This window comes from Danaus plexippus, chromosome 26 (genome assembly GCF_018135715.1).
Source record: "Danaus plexippus chromosome 26, MEX_DaPlex, whole genome shotgun sequence".
Lineage (NCBI taxonomy): Eukaryota > Metazoa > Arthropoda > Insecta > Lepidoptera > Nymphalidae > Danaus > Danaus plexippus.
Window position 1 is genome coordinate 2,854,530 of NC_083554.1, and position 27,986 is coordinate 2,882,515.

Sequence of the window (27,986 nt, forward strand, 5' to 3'; positions counted from 1 at the left end):
TATTTATTCATCAAAAATCCATACTTTTGACACCGGTGAAACTTTAACTTTGAGTATATTAAATATTACACTTTCAGTTATTAATTATAGCTTTTAAATAATAAAATTACATAAATTGCTTGGTGAAATAATGTATTATAAACCGATTAAAACTCATTAATCGCCCATTCGGCTCCAAACAACGCCTGTTTACAGCGACCACATAAATAAGTATCTATAGATTACGCTTCAACACACAAGCTCCGGGCTAACCTCACGATGCGAGTGAAACGAGATTTAACTAAGATAAACGATATGATTGAATTATTCAACGAAATTAATAAATCACTTCAAGTTATTTTGTGTTTATTGTAACAAAAAAAAAATGAAATCTTCTTTATAATTATTGATGGAAAAGTTGCCGGTCAGAATATAAACAAGACTATGCTAAATATAAAATGTATTTATCTGTTGACAAAACTGATCTAAGACACGGCAATTTTATCTCTATAGTCCGTAAAATAAAGTACATTTTCTTGTGACACGAGATTCGTGAAAAACTCAAGGTCGAGTGAATACGTAATTACAAAATTTTATGATAATGACGACGGCTTATCGGCCTCGGGTGAACTTTCAGGAAAACTGTGAAGCGACGAGACCTCTCAAGCATTCAGAATGACCGTGGATTTAGTTCATAATAACGAACACGTCTAAATAAAGCTGAAACTAACATATAAATATAAGTTTCCTTCGTATAAAAACAAAGAATTTTTATTTAGTTTGGAATAACATTGAAATGAAAGCGATATATATTTAGCATCTCAAAACTTTTCGTATTGCACTGCTCCCGTATGAATATTTTGGATTCGATTCCGGTGTAAACTGGATCTATCCGGTCAGATGGTCGCTATGAAAGAACTAACGACCAGACTATTTAAATGCAAAACAACGTCTTTAACACATAATTTATTCAAAATGTTTGACAATGTCACAACAGCTGTACCGATTAGGATGGATTTTGATATATGAATAGTGTTACGATGAGAATAATACATTATAATTAGTTATCTATAGTTATTAAATATTTTATGTCATGTCAATCATGGTGTCATGGACGATTTAATGTTAGCTATGCGCCTACGCAATGTACAGAAAGAGCTTTATAATATTAATTAGTAACAGATTCCACCGATCGTACAAGATGACTAAGAAATCTAAAATTATTTTATGTGTCAGTAAACACAAACAGATAACAACCACATTGAAGGAGTTTATGTGGAGTGTGTAAAAATACTATTAATGTATCAATTCTGTTATTATAAACGTGACAACTAGCGACATCTAGCGACTGTTCACTTTAACTATTTATACTATCTTAGATACGATTCAAAAATGATGTATTAAATGTTTATGAATATTGCCTGTTCTATTGATTTCAGAATATATATAGGAAAAAAAATATGAGAAATAGAATCAGTAATAATTCGTAAGTATTTGATAAACTTTTAAGTTTCTTAAACTTTAGATAGCCAATGTCTGTTACACGAAATATTACACAGATAAAAAGTAAAAGGAGCCAACATTTTTCTCAGTCTACTACGAGTGTATACTGTGTAGTGAACAATTACTCTGTTTCCCACACTACCAGTTATAGGACGATACGATAATCTTTATTTACAGTTAAGTCACTTTGTCTGTGTGATTTAAGTTAGTTTTATCGGCTACTTAATCGGAACGCTGTTTAGTATTCAGTTGATAACGCGGACATTTTATACGATATATTAGGGTAAGAAAATTGTAATGTTCCCGGCTATACCCTAATATTTCAATTCCATGAAGCTATTAAAATGCTATTTTGTTAGTGCTTATTGCAGCGTTTCAATTATATCGAGGTTGTTGTTATGAATAATTTAAAAACATCAAACTTCATAGAGAACGATTATATTAAAATCGAAACATAATATCGATAAATAATTAATATTAATAGACGATGTTTATAAATTTCGATAACAATCACAGCTACATACATATTTGTTTTGTAATATAAACAGAAGAATGAGTAAAGTTTGTGGTGTTTTATCTCATTTTGACCTAAATACTGGTATAATAAACGTGTAGGGCTCCCCCACTGTCCCGAGTTTAACTAGCCGTGCGGTTAGGTAACTAGATATCGTTAAAACGTCGTAGTTAGCAATACACAATAACAAAGACAAACTCCTCGTATGATATTAATATTATGACAAAAAAAATAAAATCATCCGAGGCATAAATATCCTTTATATGGTACTAATTTAATTTGGCACTTGTAATAACCATCGAAACAGATACAATGAAACAATTCGTTTAGATAATTTCTAAGTTTACATCACGAATAGTTACGTATACGGATTTTATAACAAATACATATGATTTGTTCTCAAGTTATTATTTCACTAGCAATTGAATTACTTGTAAGGAGACATTAAAATTTTATGCTCACCTATGTAGTTTCATAGCTTGGAACTTGTTTAAATATTACTATATATATTCATATTAAAAAGTAATTAAACATTATGTATGTATATCTGATCGCTTAAAACTTAAACACATGAATTTATTTGGCTATCACATACTTTATATTGGATTGAATTTTATGTTAAATAACATTTCCAATTCCATGACACACTGTAACTAATTGTTTAAATTGAAGTGAATCGAATTTATTTATATTAAAATAAGGACTATATACTATGAGTGGATATAGAGAAAATTATAAAGGCGACTTCAAATCGGATGAAATATTATTGATATATATTTAAGGGTCAACAACGTCTTGTAAAAAAATCAATATTTAGACGAACACAACATTCGAGAGGCTCATGTATAATGATTAAGGATATTTTGTAACTGTTCTTACCGAATTTTTTTGTTCAAAAGCTTTGAGCACTTTTTGTGTAACGACGTATAAAAGCCATTGTATTTTTTATAGAATATATAGCCGTAAGTTAAGCACCCTTCTTTTGTTTTACAATGCGGGGATACGAAATATTAGCCTGTATATATGTTTGTTTGTTGTTCACACTACAAGTTCAATGTGTCACGTGTAGAAGGATTTCTAATAAGGCAAATTATATAAAAAAATCTTTCACACAGCGAACGTCGTGAGGAGATCGCGGAATTCACTTTCTCCGGTATTGCTACAAACATCGCAAAGTCTCCTTCAAGATGACCCAGTTAGGTAACATGACATTCTAATACGCGAATAAAATTCTAACGGAATGTAATTTTTACGAGCTAATACGACGGCATATTATTTCAACTAAGAGCATAACAAACAATGGATTTTAAAACAAAAAACGAAGCAAATGTGGAAGTACAATATAATCACTACATTAACATTCATTAAGGCGGCTTAGCTTAATATCAAGTAACAATAGGCCCCTAGTAGACCCTCAACATTTTTGTCTGCTCACAAACAATAGAGAGCGCAACAAAACGTTTACAAGTACGAGTGCACCTCAACATATTTCTTAGCGAACTGTTTACTGTAAAATATTACTAGCTAGTAAATATTTCGTAGAATAAAACTAACAATGTCATTAATACTTAATTAAAAACCAAGTCTAATTTAACAAAAAATTAATATAAGTACTTTTAACATGCCGACGGTTAAGTTAAAGGAAAAAGGTACTGTTTCTTAAAACCTTAACATAATAAATATTAAAAATAACAATCACTAGTACTCTATTTACGCGTCGACCGCGTTGTCTATAAATAACGAGCTATGATTACTATCTATTTTTGAACATCGATTCATAGTTGAGGTGTTTGACTAGACAACACAGCTTTTTGAATCTACCCACCCTCCGTCTGAGGATGACACCCAAAATCTATTTTAAATTTAAATTTTTTAACTTGAATGAAACACGTTAAGTGTAGTTTATTTTTATTTCAATGAGGCATTTGTATTAACAAGGGGACGGTAAAAAATGGAAGGTAAAAGAATGGAAGAAAATTTTATTTACGAAACTAACCTAACAAACCGAACCTAACAATATGAAATTATATCACTTAAGTCATATAGGTAGGTTACTACAAACATTGGATACTTTTTCTCTGTTGATAACACGGCATTAGTCATTAAAATGTCCGGCATTGTGAAAGGAGAAGCCGTTTCAATGTGAATTCCCATGCATTATATCGGTTCACATGAGCGCAGTAATTGTATGTTTTGCAAAATTATTTTTAAATCAACAACCGAAACATCTTGTTGTTCTGCTTCTATCGCCACTGCATAGTTTATTTTTGTTTGTAAAACAATTATTAATTTATTCGGTAAATTTAATCTCTTAATCCGTTATAACGTGCGTAACGACAGTCGTATGTTATATTTAATTTGTTTTGACAAGTAATGTTCGGAGTGCAACATCTGTACGCTCAATTTACCCGTGTGTTGAAAGCCTAGAGCCGGCTGAGAGGGGAGTGGGAACGTCACAAACTGTTAGTCCCGAATCTCCGTCAGAAGGTAACAAAAAAATATATATATGTCATTTAAAATTCTACAAAATTCATAATACAATAATATTTTAATCAAAGCGATAACATTGACATAAATCAAGGTCTCCTATTATATATTATATTATAGATATCGTTGTTTATTTTATTTTAAAGAATATTTAGTAGCAAAAGTTATATATGTATATTTTGATCCAAAATTAATAAGAGAAAAATTATACAATAGACAGTTCCATATATTTATTTTTATGTTATTTTTTAAATTTTGGGTAATGAATCAGTATAATGTTGAAGTATTTTATTTTTCCTTTTGGTTATAAAATTTGTACACATTGTAATGCATCATTTTCCTACTACGATACATTAAGTGTAGTTTAGTTTACTGTATAGTAGTGACATCTAGTTGTTGAATTGTGATTTTCTTAGCAATTATCTATAAATTGATTACCTTTAACATTATCGAATCATTGAAGGTTGTTTTGCTATTCAACTCAACAAATATCTTTTAAGGTAAAAAAAAAACATGTTTATATTATTTTCTTAAACCTACTCAATGAATATCTCACAGTTTTTATAATAAAATACTCAAATTCAACGCAGTAAAAATATCAGAATAGAATATTTTTAAGACATTTAACTCGTAAACTAAATTCCGAAGACTGAAACGACGAATGGCATTCGTAATTTTTGAATGATTACAGATTCGTTATGAATTCGACCAGTTATTGCAGTTGTGGATTCCTCTCGACCATCGGAACGCCACATCGCGACGTCAGACTGACCGGACTATTTCATAGCTTTGGTTTGCATTGCTTTGTAAATATACATACATTATATGACATAATGTATATTACTTCTAAATACTTTAACACTATGTCATAAGATTAATGATATTACAAAATTTTATATAGATACATATCAACGTACATACATATGTGTAGCTGTCGGAATATGTAATGAAATGCTCCCCGCTATGTTGACTGTTAAGCAAATACTAGAATGTCATAAAAAAAAATGACACTTGAACGGATTCTTTGCGATAGATCAATAGAGGGTCTGTTACAGGGCAGAGTAATACTTGTATTAGTTTGAAGTAAAGTATTTCCATCACAACGCATGCCTTTGTTACTTATGAATGAAAAATAATTACTTTAAAGAACACATTACAAAGAATTGATATAAATAATATATGGATATAATTTTAATTACTTTAAGTGTGACCGTTTGCTCTTTTCTCCTTAAATGAACCAAAGCATTGGCAATTAATTTTAAGTTTACGTAATTTTCCGACCACTTTTATTGATAGTCTAAGAACTGGTACAAAATCTACGTAAAAATATTCATTCTTACAGCCAAATCTCTCTATAACCTGCTAAAAGACTAACATCAGTTCGTTCTTGGATCGTGCGTCGAAGGCAGCACTAGCAGGTTCGTTTCATATTTGTTTAGGTAGAGAGAGGAGCTTGGACAGTGTAGGTGAGCGTTTAAAGCGCGTTAGATAGGGGCTCCTTAAAGCCACACCTGGGGCGCAAGTCCCAGGCACTGTTGAAGCTCCTCTCCCTGCAACGCGATGGACCCGGCACCCGTACGGTGAATCCATGGAATACTGAGAGGTTTCGTCTCTTTAATGGTATATTAAAATCATTGAGTAAATATATATAAAACCAATCACTAGTTTTTTTTTTATATATAAATGTAACTAAGAATGTATACATATTTAATAATATGACAATCTTCTAGCCAACGGTGTTGTATCAACTTTAAATATTCGATAAAATCGCGATGTCTAAATGAAAGCAATCTAATGCTATTGTTCGAACTAATTACTTTTATAAACAAAGATGCTTTGATCAGAGTATTTCTGTTAGATTCTATATAAATTATTTATACGTAATTTCAAAATCAATCTGTCTAGATTAAAGTCTCCTAAAATTTTCTATTCGACCAACTTAACGATTAACAAGTTTTTGATATTAAATGACAAATAAACTGATTAAACAATAATAAACAAATTATTAGGGTTCAAGTCACCGAGGCCATATCTATATAACTAATAACATAAATGAGTATACGAGGCACTATTAACTATGTATTATGTACTAGATTCATAAATGAATCGGGAACATCAGAACAAGGCCGGCGGAGTTATGCTACATGTATATGCATGCATGACACAATATAAAACCCACATTATATGCATATTTATATACAATTTTCATTAACCTGATAAATCTAACAATATTTTTAAACATATTACACGAAAAATTTTCGCTGCCCACAAATACACATTCTCTATAATTAAGATTTCTAATCAAAATATGGTCATACTAGAAAAAATCAACTTCAAATGGCATCTGGAGTCATCATTAATATTCTATATTATATACTCTGACACCAATATTGAATATATTTTTTAATAATAACAAATATAGAAAGGGGTATTGCCAAATTGTCCGGCCAATAGCTGTTCTCCGATAACAACGCAGTTAGAATGCGCGTGCGCAGCCTCGATTAATTGCCACCATTATCGTGAGCCGACATAAAGTCACTAGTTTATTATACATACACATTAATTGATGATAAAACAGAAATCTGAACGATAAATTTTGCTAGGAATTACGTTAACGTAACATGGATGGTAAGAACAACAAGTACCAAATTATAATAGTAAGCTATGGACGATATAATATCTTAACCAGAATCAAACCTAATGTATAAAAAATATTTTTTGTAATACACCCGACAAAATTGCTGTATAATAAATCTCTAATAACAAACCAGTGAACAATGTGACCGTTAATAACATGAATAGAACTCCATAGACTTGCTCTAGAAAATTATTAATGAAATTATTTATACTTTTGATTTAAACAAAAAAATACAATAAATATGTATACATATATATATATATATACTTCCGAGTTATTTTTATATATATATTTAATTATTTATTGTAAATGTATTACTTTTCGTAATTATGTTTTTATTCCATTACTTACATAAATGTTGACCTGGTAGTGTTATCAACATTTAAATGAGCCGACTCCAACGCTCAACTACAATCACCGATCACTATTTACAGCTTACGTATTAATAAACATTTATTTATCAAAATCTTTACACATAGATTTATACACAGAGATTTTTGTACGTTTCAGAACATTATCCATGTTTATATAGTTTTTGTACGAGCGACTTGATAATTTGTTTTATAAAATTATAGACTAAAATTAGCATAGAGATGTTAATCATTTCTAATTTAAGTATTTTGTACTGGATTTTTAAATACATTGTATGATATAGAACAAGCTAGGTGGTAGATATTGCATAATCTGTAATAGTTATAAAATTATTGAAATCTAAAACATCAGATGTGTCTTCATGCTATTAATGCATGTATTATATTATTTTTAAAATGTTTTTTTTTATATGTAAAGATTTTTCAAAACCAAGTATTATTTATATGTTTAACTGTAATTAATTATTTCGTTCTTAGCATAGAACTTATGTAAAATAGGTATTGAAGTCTGTAAACAAATAAGGAAAATGTATGATTACATAGAAATTAAAAGGTTGTCATTTGAATAACCCATTATATGAAAAAGTTATTTTTCTCACTTTTTTTTACAGTGTAAACATGTTATTGTTTATTATGTAACAAATTTATTTCATAAATAATTTAATTTTTCATATAAAAATTTAATAGTATTTTTATATTATTGTAGATATATTATATTCTTGTTTTTTATGGATAAATCAATGAAAGAGAAAAGATAATGTAACATAATTGTTAACATGTTTGAAAAATTAATATAAACACAAGCAATAACTTTAAGTAGAAAGTTTGTTAAGTTATAAAATTTTTAGTCAGTTTAAGTATGTAGTATGAATAAATAAAATTATAATACTAAAATGAAAATAACACCAGATAGTAGCTATAAATTATAGCTAACAAAAACATAAGTGCACTTTATATTAATCAAGGCAAAGATATAAATATCTGAATAAAATCTGTATGAATTAATTAAAATTTTTTATTTAGTAATTTACTTTAACGATATTTTCCTCAATAAACATTATGACTTAACTCTTTAATATTTGCAGTGACTCTTCGATATTTATGTTGATTTTTTAAAGTAATATCAATATGCGATAATCGAAAACAGAAGCATACTATTATCTCGTATTGTAGAGCGCTGTCCTGCTCGCGAATATGGCGGATGACAATAAGCTATCACCGTCACTCCCTTCACTCCGTGGATAAGAGAAAGTAACAAAAGTGTACAAATACATCCCAACCTCGATCCACAACAAGTATTGCATCCGTATTCATCATGAATAATCGACTATCTTCATATAATAATAAAACAACATATGATCGTTCGCAGTATGACACAATAAACAACTCTTCCAAACATCATAACCTACAATTTAATGCTCGCTCAAGCGTAATTTATTATTCCATATTTTACTTATAATATTTCTTAGCTACACTATTACATTGTAAGAATTTTGTTAGTTCGTTACCAAAAGTAAACAAAAAACATATAAACTAACCCTTTCTTCATGAGCCACCTCTGATGGCCCCAGTTGGTTTAGGATTGTTCCAATGAAGAAAACACTCATCCATTTTACAAACACGAATCGGTTATCACAAATTAATTAACTTATGTTTGCACTACTTGTCACAATCAAACTATAATTCTACTTTTCGTTGCGCTAAACGCAGACGTCATTGACAAACAACCAAAGTGACGAGTTATTGCACGGGATCACATAGATGAAAACACTGTATTTTTTCATGGCCATGGCGTTGACATATCACAATTCTTATCACTTTTCGTTAATACATTACTAATTACAACTTCTTAATGAGTTATTTATAAAAATAAAAACGTATAAAGCGAAAATTATTAGACAGCACTCACGACGTTGCACACTCGCATATAACGTGCGATTTCATTTCATATACACTCATAGTCACGCACACCTTGAAAGGCAACAGATAACAATGTCCTACTTCAACATTATTCTAAATGGCAATACTTATGTATATACGACTAGAGTTAAGAAGTTTTTGTTTGAATAGAAAAGGTCTTGTTATACTACAAAATAATAGTTTTAGGTCCGTTTTAGTTAATAAATAAATAAATTAACTTAAGTTCTTATTATTTCTTTACCTATTTTATTTCTATAACCGTTTCGAACCTAATGGTAGTTATTGGATATTACTTTGTGATGGTTGGATTAAAAAAGTTTTAAAACTTTTTATTGTATGTTAGTTTCAAACATTGAAAACCACTTTCATTGGCTATTAGAGGGTTACTATGAATCAGTAGATACAGAATAAATTTATTTCAGTGTACTACGCTATAAAGGGATCTTGTTAGTGAATCTGACAAAATTATCAACTAGTATAAAGTTAATTGATTGTGAAAGTAGTTTATAATTCCGTAACTTTGAAAAGCTCCGTATAATACTATGAGTGTGAATCTATTTATCAACTTTAATTTTTTTCACCTTACTATTTCTTAGTTTATACATATGAAATGAAAATACTCTAATGAAAATGAAACTTTTTTTTATTACTTAAAACAACGCAAAAATAATTCTGATGAAGTAATTTATTTACTGTTTTAATTTTTTTTTTAATAATTTAATAAAATTGTATTATATTTAAATTATCTTTAGAGTTTGTCCTGCACTGTAAAATACTGTTATTTTTGTAACAGTTGTTTTTAAATTTAAACTTAACTAATGTTCATATTCAGCATATCTTCATTAATGAGAAGTTGGCTTGTTTAGCATAGGAAATACGTATAATAATAAAAAAGACAAAATATAAACATAATGTTCATGCAATTGATATAATATTTTCATTACTGTAAGATCCATTTTTATTTTTGGTTATTGGAAAAACTGTTATTTAAAGAAAAACTTTTCTATCAAATTTCAGGGAAACTATTGGTCTACTTTTCTTATCTAGACTCAGCTCTTTATTTCTAGTCTATTTAGTTTTAAGGATTTTGATCTTATTTAAGTGAAACTAATATATTTTCGGATATACTACGCGGATTTTATTATTTTAAAACTACATAATCCCGACGTTTCGGTTACTTTTCAGCAACCGTGATCACGGGCTGACGAGATGCGATGATTTTGATCTTAAATCTTAAGAAAATTATTTTGCTTATTTGTTTTTTTTTTATGGTAGAGTTTGATATATCAATAAATAGTAAAATTGAGATTAAGTTAATTTTACTATTTATTCATTAGAATTGCATGTAATCTGTGATAACAGATAAGGATAGTTATTCTAAGAAATAAATTCCTCTGACGCAAAGTAAGGGTTAAAAACTAGTACACAATAAAAAATAAACAACATATATGTAAATACACAGTTTTATTAGAAAATGAAAACAAAATTCCTTATACTACCTAAATAAGGCACGACGTGTTCAAACAAACCGTACGGCGGAATATTTAGAAGCGATGCAACTGATTTAAAATGGCTACGTCATCAGTGCTACGAATAGTGAGGTGAAAATTTTATTGAAAAAACATTAAATATATAGGATATGTAACAACGCACCAGGCATTAAGTCAAAGTGAACATGTATTTTCCATTTGCAATACTTTGTTGTTATATAAAAAAAAAATATTTAAAAATATTTATGCTATTGTAATAAATTATGTTGGCGTAGCTTAGGAAATTACTAACTAACCCTGTACATGATATCGGCGAGCTGTAATATACAGTGCGTTTAAAATGTGTGCAGACATTGAAATATATTGAAACATGATATATTAGATAGGATTCAGTTATAGAAGCTTAGAAGCTGAACATTACAGATGCTTCAGAAGAGTTTTAAATATATTTTTGTGTATTATAACTTTACATAATATACAATAATTTAGTATACATTAATACAAGTCTCGCTTGTTATATACAAGCCTTGACAGACGCTGACGTTACAATGTGCGTGTAGACATTTCAAAATGTTAACTTTACAAAAATTAGTTTATTATTATTATTTTTTTTATATAAAATTTTACATCTAAAGCAAAATACAATTAAACTAAACGTCCCTAAACGATTACAATCTCTAAATAAAATGCAAAATTGTCTTATTTAGAAATAAATATCCCCAAAAGTCATTTGTTATTACACACTAGATTTGTTAACTAACAATAATATCTTAATTTGTAAGTCTTTGTACCAAATCTTTATTTTAGTTGGAAATTTAGATTTCAGTATCTAATTATAATGTAAGAGAGCGTCAAACACATTTCAATGAGAGGTTGAAATTGACACTTTTCATGTAGAAAAGAGGATTTCTGACCTCAGTGAAGGACATAACGAAAATTTTTAATTTCAAAAAAATTTTGAATGTCAATTATAATATTAATTATCAATCAATATAAAATACATACAAAATATGAGCTTTATGTCAATCGTTGACAACGCTTGTGCCTTATTAATTCTTAAAAATTTCTTTACAAAAAAATTGTCCGGAACTGCCAATTTTATATAGAGAAAAATTATTTTAATATTGTCTTCAAACATTATCATCGAAGGAATAAACTTAATGAGAAACATTCTTTTTATAAAATTACAGTTATTTATAATAATAAAAAAAACAAATACTTTTCACATTGCGTTGTACAAACGCCGGAACAGAATTATTACAATAATAACAGAATTATATATAATCTCAAACGGCCTCAGTAACAATTCCGACAAAACTTGTGGTCAAGATAATATACTACATAAATATGTTAAAGAGTTTTAGCGTATCAGTCGTGTTAGGGAGTTTTATTTTGTGAAGCCAAAAAAGTTGGCACAGCAGGCGTATTGTCAGTAATGTTCATCACCAGTCGGCGCCACGGAGTAAACAGACGGAGGTCTGGAAATGTTAATATATATACGATATTAATAAACTGACATTATTAAATTATTTAAAACATGAATTAAATAAATACAACAATTTGTTATAATGTATGGATATTTAGATGTTTGATGTCTCTCTACGTAAAATACATTTAAAAGATTATGATCAAACATTCCAACAACTTAACATAGACATCAGAATTATATAAAAACTATACGCTATCCCCCAATAAGTTTAAATTACACGGGAGAACAACAACAGTTGTAGGTAGTACTTTAGTACACGTATCAGCCGATAGATGTCACTAGTAGTATGTTAACATGTGTGTTATAAGTACTTATTAAATGCGAAAATTCGCGATAAGGAACTATTTTAAACATATATTCTGCTCCTTGTTTAGTTTACCTGATGGTTCTTCTTGGCGCAGGAAGTCGAGAAGGTCTCGGGAGGCCCGATTGACGCTCGCCCGTGTTAGGGCGGGGCTCTGATGACGTCACAACTAAAAAACAATCAATAATACTGTATACAACAAATATTAACTGAAGCTATACATAACATGTTTAATAGTATAAGATAAGACTTAAGCTCAATGTCGCCGAATCGAATTCTGATTGTGTTAATGAATTTTTTTATATTTATTTTAACATATATATATATATTATACCTGGCGCTGATTTCTGTACCGGAACAGATGTCGGCCTTGAGACTCTTAATTGGGACGTCCCAGCTATTGAATATGGGCGAGTAGTCGGAGGCTGAAATATAATAATAATCATTACATTATGCTTGATATTAATGACATTAATATATTATTATTATTAGTGACATGTAACAGATTAAATTAATATATATGTATATTAAACAACACAATGTGACAGCAACATAGAATTATTACAATACTTTTGAGTATACAAATAGCTTAATAAAACCTTGTAAATAATGTTTGTTATATATATGGTTATCAACACTCACACAGGCGTAATGATTGCGAGACACCGCCGCTATCGACGACCGCAACTACACAATCACAGTTAGTTTTTAACACAAATTGTATTTAAATACAACAAATTTAACCCAAAACAATTAATGAGTTCACACAATAGGATTTTCTGGTACGTCCATAATTTGGACAAACACACAGTAAATTCTTACTATAAGTGTGCAGCCACTATAATAAAATTCTCTATTCTCAAATAATAAAATTTATCTACGTAATTAATTTGTTTCTACAAACTCACGAGTTTAAATTCAATATCTACAAGGCGGGTACAAAAAAATCCTATTTTGGACAACACAATGATATAATTAGTCACAAATAAAACATTGACACCATCACCTCGAATTAATTTTATATTTTATTATATATATATATGTATATATATATATATATATATATATATATATATATATAATTAATAAATAATATATATATATATATATATATAATTAATTAAATAATATATATATATATATATATATATATAATTAATTAAATAATATATATATATATATATATATATAATTAATTAAATATATATATATATATATATATATATATATTTCCCTCACATCTTTAGGCGCAACCAGTTGACTCTGTGGTTTTTCTCGTCTCAATGTTTCCGTCCCCTGTCTCACCAGAGCCGGTGGATTCATGAGGACAGGTCGTTCTGTTTTTTCCGTTTCTTGAGGTTTCTGTAATATTAATATTGTTCTATTACAAATAGTGATTAAAATAATATAACCGTACACATGTTGTATATAAGTTTGTAATTAATTTTATCTATCATGGCTTATTTATGTACGTATGTTGAACTCACATAAATACAGATGTTTTTATAAAAGCTATATATGTTTGAATACTCTCTATAACTTAACACATTTCGCTTATAATAGTTTGTTAGTTGATTGTCGTCAAAATAAAATCCATGGAATACTGGATACGAGCTCGTCAGTTTATACTCAATACAACAGTTAAGCTCTGATTCTGAGTACTACACGGGATTAAGGGACAAAAATTCCACTTATATATTTTTCTGATGTTTCAACTGTATTGCTGTAAAGTTCCATTAAAATCTGTTCAGCTGTTAATGCATGAAAGATCTACAAGCATCGGTCACACTTCGTTATTATGTGTCTAAAATTATTATACTCACACATATATACGATTCTCGCCTGCTTAATGCTTGAGTTAAGTTATTCTGTACATAGTTGGTTGGGGCCCCGTTTGTGTTGTCCGTGGGGCTGAGGGCGGGGTTGGAGCCGTACACACCGCGGCGCATCATACTACGACCAGCCAACACTCTAGCAGCCGACGGCGGGTTCACTTTAAATAATAATATTAATGAGACACACACACATACACATCTGTCTGTACATGTAACTGTCAAGGTAATGACGCGTATAGGACTATTTCTAAAAATATTACTTTAGCAGTAATTTTACTTATATTTAATATCATATTATTCACCAGGTATTCTATTAAGTTCTTTGTGTGAGCTGTATTGTCTTAGTTTCGATGTCGGCAGATTCGTCTTTCTTGGTACTGTAGACGGTGGCGCCATCGCAGCGTACGAAACTGGAATTAATATTATTTTTTATAAAAGATTAAGTAAATAAAAATATATTGAGATGTAAATATAAAGAATATATATATTATGAGACTACCTTCATCTCACTTAAATTAAATATAAAGATTCTCAAAGGTAATTAAAAACTTAATTCAATATTCAAATTTGGAACATAAATATTTTCATTAAAAATCTATATTGTGAATTGTATGTTATGTCAAAATTATTTATGCTTTTCACAAACAAAACCAATCCAAGTTTTTGGAAAATATTAAATATGTGTTACATATAAACAAACAAAGAACCTATTTCCGTGGAGATGGTTAAATATTTCACCGTACCAGTGTCAGTCGGCGAGACTCTGTTTGTGGGCGACCGCTGCGTTTTCTTCTCAGGGCTGTGCCTGGACGTCAGGATGTCTCTCTTGGCCGAGGTCTTCTTTATCGTGGCGCTGTTAATGACCGTCGTGTTCATGTTGTAAGTCCTCTCCATCTCGCTGGTGAGGTTCGTCGCTGCGTACGACTTGTCGTCGGTCGTGTCGTATATAGGTGATATAGTGTTGTGTAAATCTAGCAGTTCGTTTTTGCCCTTCTTGAATGTCGTTAGAGGTGTCGATGCCACTTGGCTATCTGAAAATTTAATGAGCGGATTATTTTTTTAAATAAAATGAACTTTTTCGTTTAGAGAATCTTCTACTAAGTATTCCATGGATTCTCCGGCGGGTGCCGGGTCCATCGCGTTGCAGGGAGAGGAGCTTCAACAGCGCCAGGGACTTGCGACCCGGGTGTAGGTTTAAAGGGCCCTATCTAACGCGCGTTAAACGCTCACCTCCACCGTCCAAGCTCGTCTCTATTCCTAACCAAATTTAAAATGAACCTGCTGGGGCTGCTTTCGAAGTACGTTCCAAGAATCAACCGATGTTAGTTCTTGACAAGCCCAAGTCTTTTATGAGATCACACTTACCTCAGTATTAACTATGTACTTAATAATAAATTATTTTTGAGTTTTCATTGTCCAAGTACGATTCAGTCGTAATCGTTAAGCGTTACAAATAATAGCTATACAAGTTATAGCATTATACATATAATATGTTGTTTTTAGTCTTACTTAAATGTATTTTTTGTGTGTTCGTGTGCGTGTCCGGCACACTCTCGGGCGGGCTGCTCGAACTGAATGTACCTGTGTCTGTGCTTGTGCTCTCATTGGAACCGATCATGGCACGCTCTTGGAGATTCCATTCCTGGAATGTAAAAAATACACAAATTAAGCTACTATAATCATATAATTAATACATACAAGTTTAGTTCCAAGGATATTTAGATATTTTCGTCTAGTCATTGACTTAATAAGTATGGTATCAGCTTAGACAAAATTACGTTTTGAGTTTCTCAACAAATGTATTAAAAACAAATCAAATTACAAAGACTTCGTCGGTTGAAGCGCGATTTTTTTATGTTTATAAAATTAATTTTATCTTTGTCCAAAGATTATTACAAACTAACTATACTTACTTCTTGTTGCAAAGTTCTCTCGGCGCTGTCTATAAGGTTCATCGTCGCCGAGTTGATATCAATGATGTTCTCGTCTCTTTTCACGTACGACACGCTCGGCTCTATGTTTTTGGGTGAGGTTTTTTTGAAGGTGGCGTTCCTTTTCGGCGTGTCTCTCATAGCCGAGTTGTCGTCTCTGTCGTAATTCATGGTTCTCCTTCTCGACAGCAATTCCGATGCGTTTTCCATACTTTGCCTCGGCACTGTTATTATCGTTTGGTTGGGAAGCTGTATCGTCTTTATTGGGGACAAATCAGGTTTGATCGTTTCCGGCTCGCTGGGCAAGGCTTTCCTGGCTAGCGATAGTTTCTGCCTGGCTTGTATGATCTCGTTCAGTTCTTGTTTGTCCATAGTGACGCTCAGTTTCCCTTCGATCTTCTGCATGCCCATGTCGTTGTAGAAAGTATCCTCGCATTTGAAGGTCGCGTTTAAGTTCTCCTTCTCCGCGTCGCTGTCCCTCTTGAACTTATTGTTGGAGTAATGCAGTGTTATGGTTTCGCTCATCTCACCGTTTGGTTTGTTCTTCGGTGAAATCTTTATAGATTGTTGCGGGCTTAATGTATTATCACAGTTCTCGTTCAAAACTTTGCTAGTATCTATTTGGCACGCCTCTTCGCGGGATTTCGTGTAACTCTCCGAGTTTTTGATTATAGAGTCCCGTTTGAAACTGTTATATAGCTGACATCTTGGACGAGCTGATAGTAGTTTCTCTGATTGTTCGAGATGTGTGAACGTGGCTGAACTGAATATATTAGTGTCCGTGTTATCGCCTCTGGGTTTGGAAGTGTTTGAGACGATGTACGAGGAATTAACTGAACTAACTAGGCTAGGCGGAAGTGAGTCTATAAGACTATCGTTGTCAGGATATGTTGTTTGAGAGAGGAAGCTAGTGCTCATGTCTTTCTCATCCAAAATGCTTAAAGTCATGCTTGTCATCATTGGATCAAGACTTTCACGTGCTGATGTTGGCAACCCTGGAAATATATATTCAATGAGAATGTTTGACATTATGAAATATTTTTAAAATATGTATATTAATAGCAAACTGTACCAGAATCCTTTTGTGATAAAGATTTCCTGCTATCCAAGGACTCTTCGTTGAAATTTCCAGAACTTTCCATCACCAGTGACGACACAAGGCTCGGTGGCGACATTCGCATCAGAGACTCGCCGCTCTGATACATATTGATACTTCCGCTCTCTTGCATTACGTTCATCATACCTCTGAGATGAATTTATATATTTTATACTTTTAATTAAATAAAGATTACATTACGTTAATCATATAAAATTACTACACTAATAAAATTTTCATAATAAAATTCATAAGTAAGTTGTTTGAAATTAATATTAATTAATTGTGACGCTAGTTTTATTCTATACAATCGATCCGCTATAGTTTTTAACGCCTTTTGTTGCATCTACTTTCACGTGATTCTAACAGAGTCATCTTAAATAATTGTCGAAAGTATTTTCGATTTCCTTTTATTTTTCAATCGAACTCGAAGATACAGAAGATAGGGTCTTCGAAATAAATTAAGTAACTAGGTAATTTTACCCTGTCATTAATTTTAATACCATGCAATTTTCATTGCTCACTGAATACCGTCAGTTTTGAGTTGGACACTAAATTCTAAGTAGGCTTACTTGTTGAATGTATTGTGTAAGTTGTGGGCCGGCTGTGATAGGTCAATGTTGATGGCTCTGAAAGACGAATTCTCCTCCCGGTCCAGATCCGCTGCTAAAGCCAGGTCTAGATCTTCCAGCTGTTATTGTGGTTTGATAAAATATTACACATAAGTTAGTCGTAAATTACGTAAATGTCTGTTAGTAACGAGACAAATTTATAGGATTTTGGAACTCCATAAATTTTCCAGGGATACAGGGACGTTACAATATTACAGCAAATAACGTCGGATATTAATTATTATATTTTTATAGAATTATATCACAAAAACGCTTCAACTGTAGGGAGTACATTATGCATGTATGTCAGTGCTATGTAAATTACTTAACATAATTAGTTGACATACTTAAGTATATTAAATATAAAGAATATTTTATGATTGACGTAAAAAAGCTGAAACCGTGACAAGCATACCGAACGCTACGTACGTATTAAATTGAAATGAAAACGAAAGTTATCTATCACGATAGATTTCATAATGGACTCAACGTTATTTCATACAAAACAAAACGAATTAAAAATTATGACCAACAAGAGCATCGCGGACGTTGTCTTAGATGTACCAACGCAATAGTACATTGATAGGCCTTTGTGTAAACACAGGCTTGGTAATTCAAAAACTCTATAAAAAATTGCATAAATAATTTAAAATTCCACAAAATTCCTTTTAAAATATATTATATTTCGTGGTTACAGTGGATTTCTTGTATGATTAATATTAATTACATTGAATATCACCTTACGTGTCTATTTTGCTTAAACTGGTCAATGCTATGCTTATTAGGTTGTGTGGACACGGTTATGTCGCATTAAATTTATAAAACCCGTTTTAAACATCAATATAGAATTCTATCGCTTAAGATGCACCTGGATACATCAAAGTTTAAATATAGTGTGTGCGATCTAGGTATGGTCTAGAATCTACGTGTATTTTTAGCTTGTGCCATTTGCAATGACATACATTACATTATAATGGAATAAAAAAATCGAATTTAAATCCAATGTATGTTTAATGATTAGTGTCTTATTATTTAAAGTATGAATGAAAAGCTTTTATTATAATAATATGATAATAACATATTAGTAAATATATTGTGTTCGTGATGCGATATTTACATGTAGCTGGTTACGTGATCCGTATATTGGGATGAGATCTCATCATGACGTCATTCCGTTTGAAGAGGTGTGAGCATTTAAATTTAAAACATAGCATATGAGACATAATTCAGAGAATTTATATTAGGTTATAATTTAAATTGATAATTGATAACGTTGATAAATTTATCGAATCTCATTATCAAATCTAAAGATAATTTTATGATAACTAACACGTAAATTATTAATATATACATACGTAATTAATAATATTACGTAAGTTGACTTATAAACACTAGATTGATTTTATGTGGACTTTTCGGTCAAGAAAACATTTATTTCGTAATACTTATTGGCCTTAATTCGAAAAATATAATTATATCTTTTAAATGAAACCATTTAGATTATTTTTAATAAATATGCAGACTTTAATAATTTTAAAATATAAATTGAATTAAAGCGAAGTGTATGTTACGTAATCCGACACTTACAAGATATGTCTCGCAGAAATAAACGCGGTTCCCTTTGCGGCTACTTGAATTACTTAAATGTGCATAACTGGCAACTTTCAGACTAAGAAATACAAAGACTATCATATATTAAATATACTGATCTTCCAGACATTTAGAAATAGCACATTATATTTTTAATTGAAAAATGTTTTATAATTTTTATATATTTAAAATGTAATATCACTCGTATTATTTCTTATAGTATGTTTGTCTGATTGTTTATAGCTCGGAAACTAGTGGTTTAGTGAATTTATGCTGTTTACGAAATAGGGACAATTTGAGATATTGATTTAGTATTTCATTCATATTAATGTTAGTTTCAGGGAGTAAGTCAGTTAAGAATAGTTAGTCATGAAGTAATCATCTGTGACGATATCAATAGTTTTATGCTTCAAAGATCACAATACATGAGGACTTTATTGGGATTGAACATATTCAAAGTATTACTCGAACGGAATTATTAATAATAATAATTTATTAGAACACGAAACCTCTCAGCATTCAATGGACTCACCGTGCGGGTGCCGGGTACAACGCGGTGCAAGGAAAGGAGCTTCAACAGTGCCTCGGACTTGCGACCCAGGTGTAGTTTTAAGGGGCCCCTAACTAACGCGCATTAAACGCTCAACTCCACTGTCCAAGCTCATCTCCCTACCTAACCAAATTTGAAAAGAACCTACTAGGGCTGCCTTGGAAGTACGTTCCAAGAATTAATTGATGTGAGTTTTGAAAAGACCCAAGTCTTTTAGTAGGTTGTAGAGAGATTTAGCCGTTATACCTCTCGCTCCCACTTCTACCGCGTATAAATCCACGACGAACCTATTTCGAGTGAGTTCGTTTGTGAGCTCGTAATATTTGTTGACCTTGATGGTATGGTCTTTGGGGATGTTGGTTTCCCAAGGAACCGTAAGCTCTATCCTCACAACGCGCTTTAAAATTCGCGAATACATAAATATGTCTGGTCTGGAGGCCGACCCACAAATATCCTCGGGGATTTTGTATTGTTTTTCATAAGTATCCATCATTATGGTCCAATCCGAAGCCGCTTTAAGGCTGGAGTAAGGCTTGACATTTGATTTTATAGCCCTAATGCCCTCTCTCACAAAACCTACTGATTGCTCGTTTGTGGTTATTGCGCTCTGGCTACCAAAAGACTAACCGCTTCACGTATGATTTCCAGAACCCTATCGTGACGACGCGAGTGACCGCTATCCAGGAGTACCTAACGTCCCACTAACAAATGCCTAGCAGTTCCAACTGCCTTCCCACAGATATAGCAAGTCTTTTCGGTACCTTTACCCCATCTTACTGAATTATCACTATTTTGAAGAAACATTTGATTTTTTTTAAATTTAATTTATATGTATTTCCTTATATATCTTTTACGCTGTGATAAAATATCAATCGGTATTTTGTATTACTAATCTTATAATTGACTAATATATGTCTGTTTATATATATATTCAAATAATGACTAAATACGTACCTGGGGATCGTCGTCGGGAGCCAAACTTCTTCGTTTCATAGAAAACTCTTTAGCGGCTGCACTGTTCTCGGAATTCGTATCCACATTAAAAGTTTTTAGCCTCAACATCGGACTGATTGGTCCCAATGGGTTGTTGTATTTATTATACGTGAGATATTTATTATTGAATATGTTCAAAGACGGATGTGGTGACATCGAGGGTGTATTTGAAGTAACTTCCATTATGCTGTGAATGCTTGGACGTTGCATTCTCTTCTTAGGTTTCACGTAAGTCCGGGAATCGAACTTATGCCTATCCGGCGCTGATACTTCGTCTGTAACAACCTCTATGATCATTAATACGACAATTATATTCTATATCCTTAATCTTGGTTTGGGTGAAATTAATTTATTATACAGAGTTGTCAATAATTCATTTAGATATAAAAAACTTTATTATAAATTACAAAAAGATCAAATACTTTTATTAGTTAAATAATAATTATTATAAATCTATCACGTAAATATAACAAAAACACGGCAGACAAGTCTATCCAGAGGTGAACGTACTCTTTAAAACTTTCAGTGTGACGTAACATTCTAGGACACAAATAGACTTTTTCTTCATACACAAAACAAAACATATACACGCCTGATGACCTATGAAACTGTGTCACAGAGCAGAACAAAAAAAACCGCAGTGAAAACGAGTCATATAATAAATAATAGTGAAATAATAATAAACTTATAATTAAGATTAGTGCATATTAAATACGAAAGTTACTCATTATGTAACTTTTAAATGGTTGGATGAAAATTATGACCTTCGACATGTTTATACATAAAAAGTAAGGGAGAATTATTCACTAGCGAGTTCTGACCTAAAAACATGAATAAAATGAAAATTATATAATATAGCATATTATATGTATATGCGTGAGGTTCATTTTAACGGGTAACAAGTGTGTAGATTTGCCACCAATTCGCAAAAACAATTGACAAATGAATACTACATTAGGTTATCAAAGAGTTCTAAAATTGAAATTCAAACAATATTTTTTTTTTATTAGCAATGCTTGTAACTGGCCAGTTCTAAACATTTTCAGTGTTACCCACGTATAGTAATATGTATGTGATAATCTTTACGGGGCTTCATAGTATAAACAGTGATCCAGATATGGTCCAAGACCGTTACAAATACACTATGCGATCCCGTACTTTGAACAGGAAACATGTATTGACAACCAACCTCAATCTTATTATGGTTTGTGTTTTCTAACAAAATATTATTAAACGCATATTAATTATTGATACTACTATGAATAAAAACACATATATATATATGTGTATAGATTTATGTATGTGTGTGCACACACACACGCTAATTCGTTACTTTTATGTTCAAATCATTTTCATGAAAGAATATCGAAAATGACATTTTTGTTTTTCATATATTTCAACAAAAATAGCCATTAACAGGTGAAGACACAGAAACATTGTGCTATGGTTAGCACTTATTTGTTTGTTGAGTTTTACATCATTTCAACGCAGTATTAGTTTTGAGATCATTCAAATGGGACCTAAGGACTAAAGTCAGGCCATTTTATGGTTGTGAAAGTGAAAGTTTGGTCAAATATTGAATACTAATGAAAACGTGGGCAAGGAACGCTAAGGTTTGACATTGCACACTTCTTTGCTTAACGAAATAGAACAGCTTTATCGGAACAGACGTGATTATTTATGAGATATTGATAAATTAGAAATATTATTTTGAAACAATTTTCAACTGATAATTTTTATATCTTCCCCATGGTTAACTACGTGAGTAATGTTTAAAACAAAAGCGCTTTTATATGTTAATAATAGCACATTCAGAGACGTAACGGTAAAATAATATCTCGTATTCAAACAATAAACTCATTAAAATTGTTCACATACACATAAAACTAAAAAAAAAATACTGTTTGTGAAAATTTATCACAAAAGTTTGTTATAGGGAAATATTAATATTCTGTAATCAATTTTACATATAAACATCATTTAAAATATTCAGCTCAAAGATAAAAAGGCTATGTAATAAAATACGTAGTACATACCCATTCTTTAACAAAACACAAGAGACTGGCAACACACTTAAAGTACAACAACGAAATAATTATTACCAAGTGAATATGTACGGAACCTGTCACATTACAATTGTTTAATAACTAGTTGAGAATTCTGCACCTTTAGAACCGGTATAAGCAAACTCACTGTCCTGTACAAGACCAGACAATTACATGACAGTAACTATAAACAATATTGACGATAGTAAAAATATTTTAAATTAGATCTACTTTAATGAATTTACGTCTTTCCGCTTATAAAATAGGATGAGGTTCTTTCGAGTTAGTATGATATAATCTATTCCATTTCAATGGGCATTTGTATGTGTGCGGGGATGTATGTGTGTGCCTTATATTATGGTTGAAACAATTTGGGTATACACGTAACAAAGTATGTTTTTGACGAAGAAGCTACATATTACTCCAACGGAAGAAAAGATAAAAGCACAACTTAGTTATATTAAAATACAAAATAAAATTATCGTCTTGAATGTTCAAAAAAATTATAGAAAACTAAACATATCTTTAGATACAATCTCATTCAGTTAAACAACGCCTACAGCAATGGTCGAGACAAACAAACAACCCAACAAGCCAGTAATTATATCCAATTACTACATTGCAAGTAATTGTCAATTTCAATGAGTCACAAAAAATGTATCGTGTAGAAATTAACTTAAAGTGACGCTATCACTAGTTTGCCTAGCTTTTCATTAACTAATCTCCGAACAGTAATGTATGAACGAAAAATTTAAACTGTCTGTGTTTAGTTTCTCAATGTAAAGATCAGAACAACTAAGAAAAAATCTACTGTCTTATTGAGATATAATTAAATATTGCAGACTAAGCAATAAATTAGTTTAGATATTTCTTTATAACTTCAAGCCTTAATTTTAATTGGCTACGTTTCGTTATAACCTGTATTAAACGTAGCTAGTGTAAACTATAACTTATGGTAAATATAACCTATTGAATCATAGTAAAAAGCCCAAGTTCTGATTCATTATCGTTTGATATTTACGATGTAAACAAACTTATAGTAATGTTATGACAGAACTTTAACTAAACTATTCTTTATTTCAAAGTAAATAATATATATACAAAGTTGTTGTTGTGTATTTAAATGTACGAAATGACAACTATAGAATGTATTTACTAAAAAAAAAATTCTCTTTGGGCAATATGACTAATCGGAAATTTTCCTGAAAACTCCTAGATAATAAATCGGGAATAAAAGTATGAAGGTCATTTTATTCGAAGCAAAAATTATGCGTAGTTTTGAAGATAAGTAATACAAAATATATTCGGTCTTACAAATGCATAAAACCTCATAGAATCAATCGAGTCAGATATTTAAAGTGAAAGTGCACTCACTTTTAAAACAATCGATAAATAAAATAAAAATAGACAACTTGGGTGATTCAGCATTCAATGTGTGACGTCATAAGACCGGATGCAGTAACAGTTCCGCGCATTTATTATCTTATAGGAAACAGATCTCATGGGAAACTGTTTGAGAGACAAATAAGATTTACTCGTTTACTTCCTCGACCCATATCGTATTGTGGTTGACAGCAGTTCAAACATGTCTACGGACTGGTTATAAAAACATTATCCCCTTATTGTTATGAGAATGATTATGTATTGCAAATATCACTAGTGATGTAACTTATATAACAAGTACTGTTATGTCTTCGGATATATCAGATAAGTGACGGTAGGCAGCTAGTATTAAGCCTAACACCTTGATAGTTACAATAAAAATATCCAATATATAAGGTTATTGAACCTAAATGTAATGCGTCGATCGTGCATACGATTTATCTTATCGTATTTGATAAACGCGAAACAAAGGCATTTAGTACACTTTAGTACGTGTCAGCATCGCCAAACAGACAGACAGACAGTTTCCCGTCCTTCGTTCAGAAATTGTCGCACACATCCATATCATTGATCTCAATGTGCGTATTTACTATGATAGAAACTTATGATAAGAGTAAAGTTGCGTGTTGAATCTATAGTAAATTATGAAAGCCAAATTGTTTAGTTTCATAAATCGTCATCTTTTAATACCATCATCACATTAATGATACAAAAAAATTTAGCCATTCCTATATAAGATTTTTGTCATTGAAAATAGTATTGGAATCATTTTGATGAAACTCTACGATAAAATGAGACCCGTATATAAGAATAAAATTATAAAAACATTAGAGAATTATAAATTAAATATTCAATTATTTCATTGACAAAATTATCTCCTATAAAAAATTATACAAGCTATGTTATATCTTTAAACATAAGTAATGATTTCTTAATAGTATGATGAACGAGTCCAACACTTGGCAAAATTGCTCATCTATGAGGTACAATGATAAATTCTTAGTATAAGGAACATTAGCTATATTGAAAGATTACAATGACATTGTAATGATATCGTTACGACTTATTTAAGAAAACATTTGAATGATAAAATTATTGTTAGTAATAAGTACATTTATTGACATACAGGGTGCCATAATAATTTATATGTGATACTAAATAAACCCAGGCTTAACAGTAAACAGACATTATAGAATAAAAACAATTAATTTCAAAATAGTTTCTAGTTGTTTTTTTTTAATCTGTGTTAAAATTTCTTGTTGATCCAACTTGAAAACTAGAAGAGGCAACCCTATAAAATATTAATTGAAAGAAGCAAGCATTTTAGATTTTAATAAAATAGTCTTGAAATGTTCTGTTTAAGAATCTAACTGTTTTATTATGATTTCCGACAAAAAGAAATTAGTCTTATAACACTAAGTTTTAAAACCACATATAACCTCAAGATATTTCATTTCTTATTGCTATAATTTAAATATTTTGTGATGTCTTAATATTTACTTTATTATCATATATGATAGAATCAATTAAAAAAATACTATATATATTCTTAACATAATATAAAACACAATGTAAATGTAGTACTCACTTTTAATAATATTATCCAATAGCATGTGTAATTCCTTTTCAGTTCTGATATAATCATCATCTTTAACAACCGGCCAGTTATTGGACTGAAAATATTCCTCAATATCTAATTTCCGTCCTGAATCTTCAGGAATTTTATATAACCTAGAACAAATGAATTGCGCTGATATAATATGATTCTTTACACACATACAAATATTGTACAAAAAGCAAGCTTAATACTAAGATGATCTCTACAAGCTGACTTTGTGGACATGGAAAAATAAAGCTGTTTCTGTGTAAAACTAAAAAAAATATTGATGTAGTATGTAAATACAGATAATATTATAGTGTAAATACAGATAAATAATTATAATAAATGACAAAAATACAGAGAGAATAAATAAAAATTAAGATTCATCATTGTACGCACTTAGCTTTAAGAATGCATACCCGATGTTACAAATAAAAATAATGCCAATTATTCATATTAAAATGATGAATCTCTTCATTAATAAAATCATAACTACTTTTATATGCTTTGCTCACTTCCAAATGTTTCATATTTGAGTTAAATGGAAAAGAGGGGGATAGTGTGGGAGTCTATTTTATGAGTCATATAATTTTTTTTTCCTTGTATACAGATATTCAAACTTACTTTAATGCAGAATTTGGGATTAGTTACATATATCTCTGATAATTAATGTTCTCATATTATGTTTAATTTGAATTTAGAATGTTAATGAAATAGGTAATGTGTTTTTGATATTTTGAGATATATAAACATATATAAGTAAAATATAAATAAGTATATATTTTAATATGACAAATAAAATTTATTCAGTTTATGGAACCATAATCATGGATAGAATATGTTTTATCAAATAATCTAACAGCTGATAGTGAATAGGATTACTGTTATGGATATAAATTTAAATTTTAAACAAACTGATAATGCTTTAAATTTACAATATTGCTTCAAACTTTTGGTGTTAGATATATGTGTACCCAAACAAATTACTACAGAAATTGAAATTATTTATTTTCTTAAAGTTCTGTTTTTTTATTCTAATAATGTACAAATTGCTCCCTACAATATTGACACCTCTATAAAATTTTTAAATACCTTCAAAATGTTTGTGACTTTGTTTATTTTAATTTACATTGTGTATAAAACTGTTTACAAACATGACATTTATATAAATTTTCCTAGAATTACTTTAAAATACGTATTAAGCATACACAAATATATATGTAACGTACAATGTCAATAGTAGTTAAGGTTTGTTTGAAGTAATGTGTATATTTGAACGGCCTGGGATAAAGGTTTTAGAAACTGATGTTATTGTTGTCACTTACCATGTCTGATCATCTGAATAATCCAGAGATTCCACGTCAATCAGATCGCAATCAATCATATCTTTGTTTATATTTTGATCAACTTGATTCATAATACTAACAATATCAAGACATCAATTTGGCACTTTTCACAAATCACATAGAAATTTTAAAAAGCAAGAACTACATTTAATATAAGAAATATGATAAATATAATAAACATAAAGGAATAATAAGAACCTTCGCTAACATGTCCCGACAAGATCAGATTGGAATTTGACATATCACCTTAATGCCAAAAACTGACGAAACAACGGTAAAATCCATAGACAATTTATTAAGAAAAGTATAGA

General features: G+C 30.4%; 2 protein-coding genes across 5 annotated transcripts in view; both read right to left on the bottom strand.

Moving 5' to 3' along the window:
- The window catches only part of LOC116774317 (AF4/FMR2 family member 1), a 111,860-nt gene extending 102,425 nt beyond the window's left edge, over positions 1-9,435 (bottom strand). The window contains exon 1 of the mRNA XM_061524890.1: positions 9,031-9,435. Coding sequence (XP_061380874.1) covers positions 9,031-9,041 — 11 coding nt within the window. The 5' untranslated portion in view covers positions 9,042-9,435. The remainder of the gene's footprint in view (positions 1-9,030) is intronic.
- A 1,424-nt stretch (positions 9,436-10,859) lies between these two features.
- LOC116774542 (uncharacterized) lies at positions 10,860-27,913 on the bottom strand. Of its 4 annotated transcripts, none has more exons than XM_061524944.1 (15): positions 27,655-27,913; positions 26,318-26,460; positions 21,263-21,588; positions 18,130-18,248; positions 17,534-17,706; positions 16,444-17,456; positions 16,112-16,172; positions 15,274-15,561; positions 14,833-14,940; positions 14,519-14,688; positions 13,935-14,057; positions 13,338-13,382; positions 13,030-13,120; positions 12,771-12,864; positions 10,860-12,380 (listed from the first exon to the last, which is right to left on the bottom strand). In XM_061524944.1, exons 1-15 carry the CDS (start codon positions 27,744-27,746, stop codon positions 12,332-12,334), a joined length of 2,895 nt encoding a protein of 964 aa, XP_061380928.1. In that variant the 5' UTR covers positions 27,747-27,913; the 3' UTR covers positions 10,860-12,331. The 4 variants fall into 4 exon arrangements, with proteins under 4 accessions (XP_061380928.1, XP_061380926.1, XP_061380925.1 ...); XM_061524942.1 differs by having other exon boundaries at positions 16,040-16,172; positions 21,263-21,576; positions 27,655-27,912; XM_061524941.1 differs by having other exon boundaries at positions 16,040-16,172; positions 27,655-27,912.
- Positions 27,914-27,986: the final 73 nt, after the last annotated feature.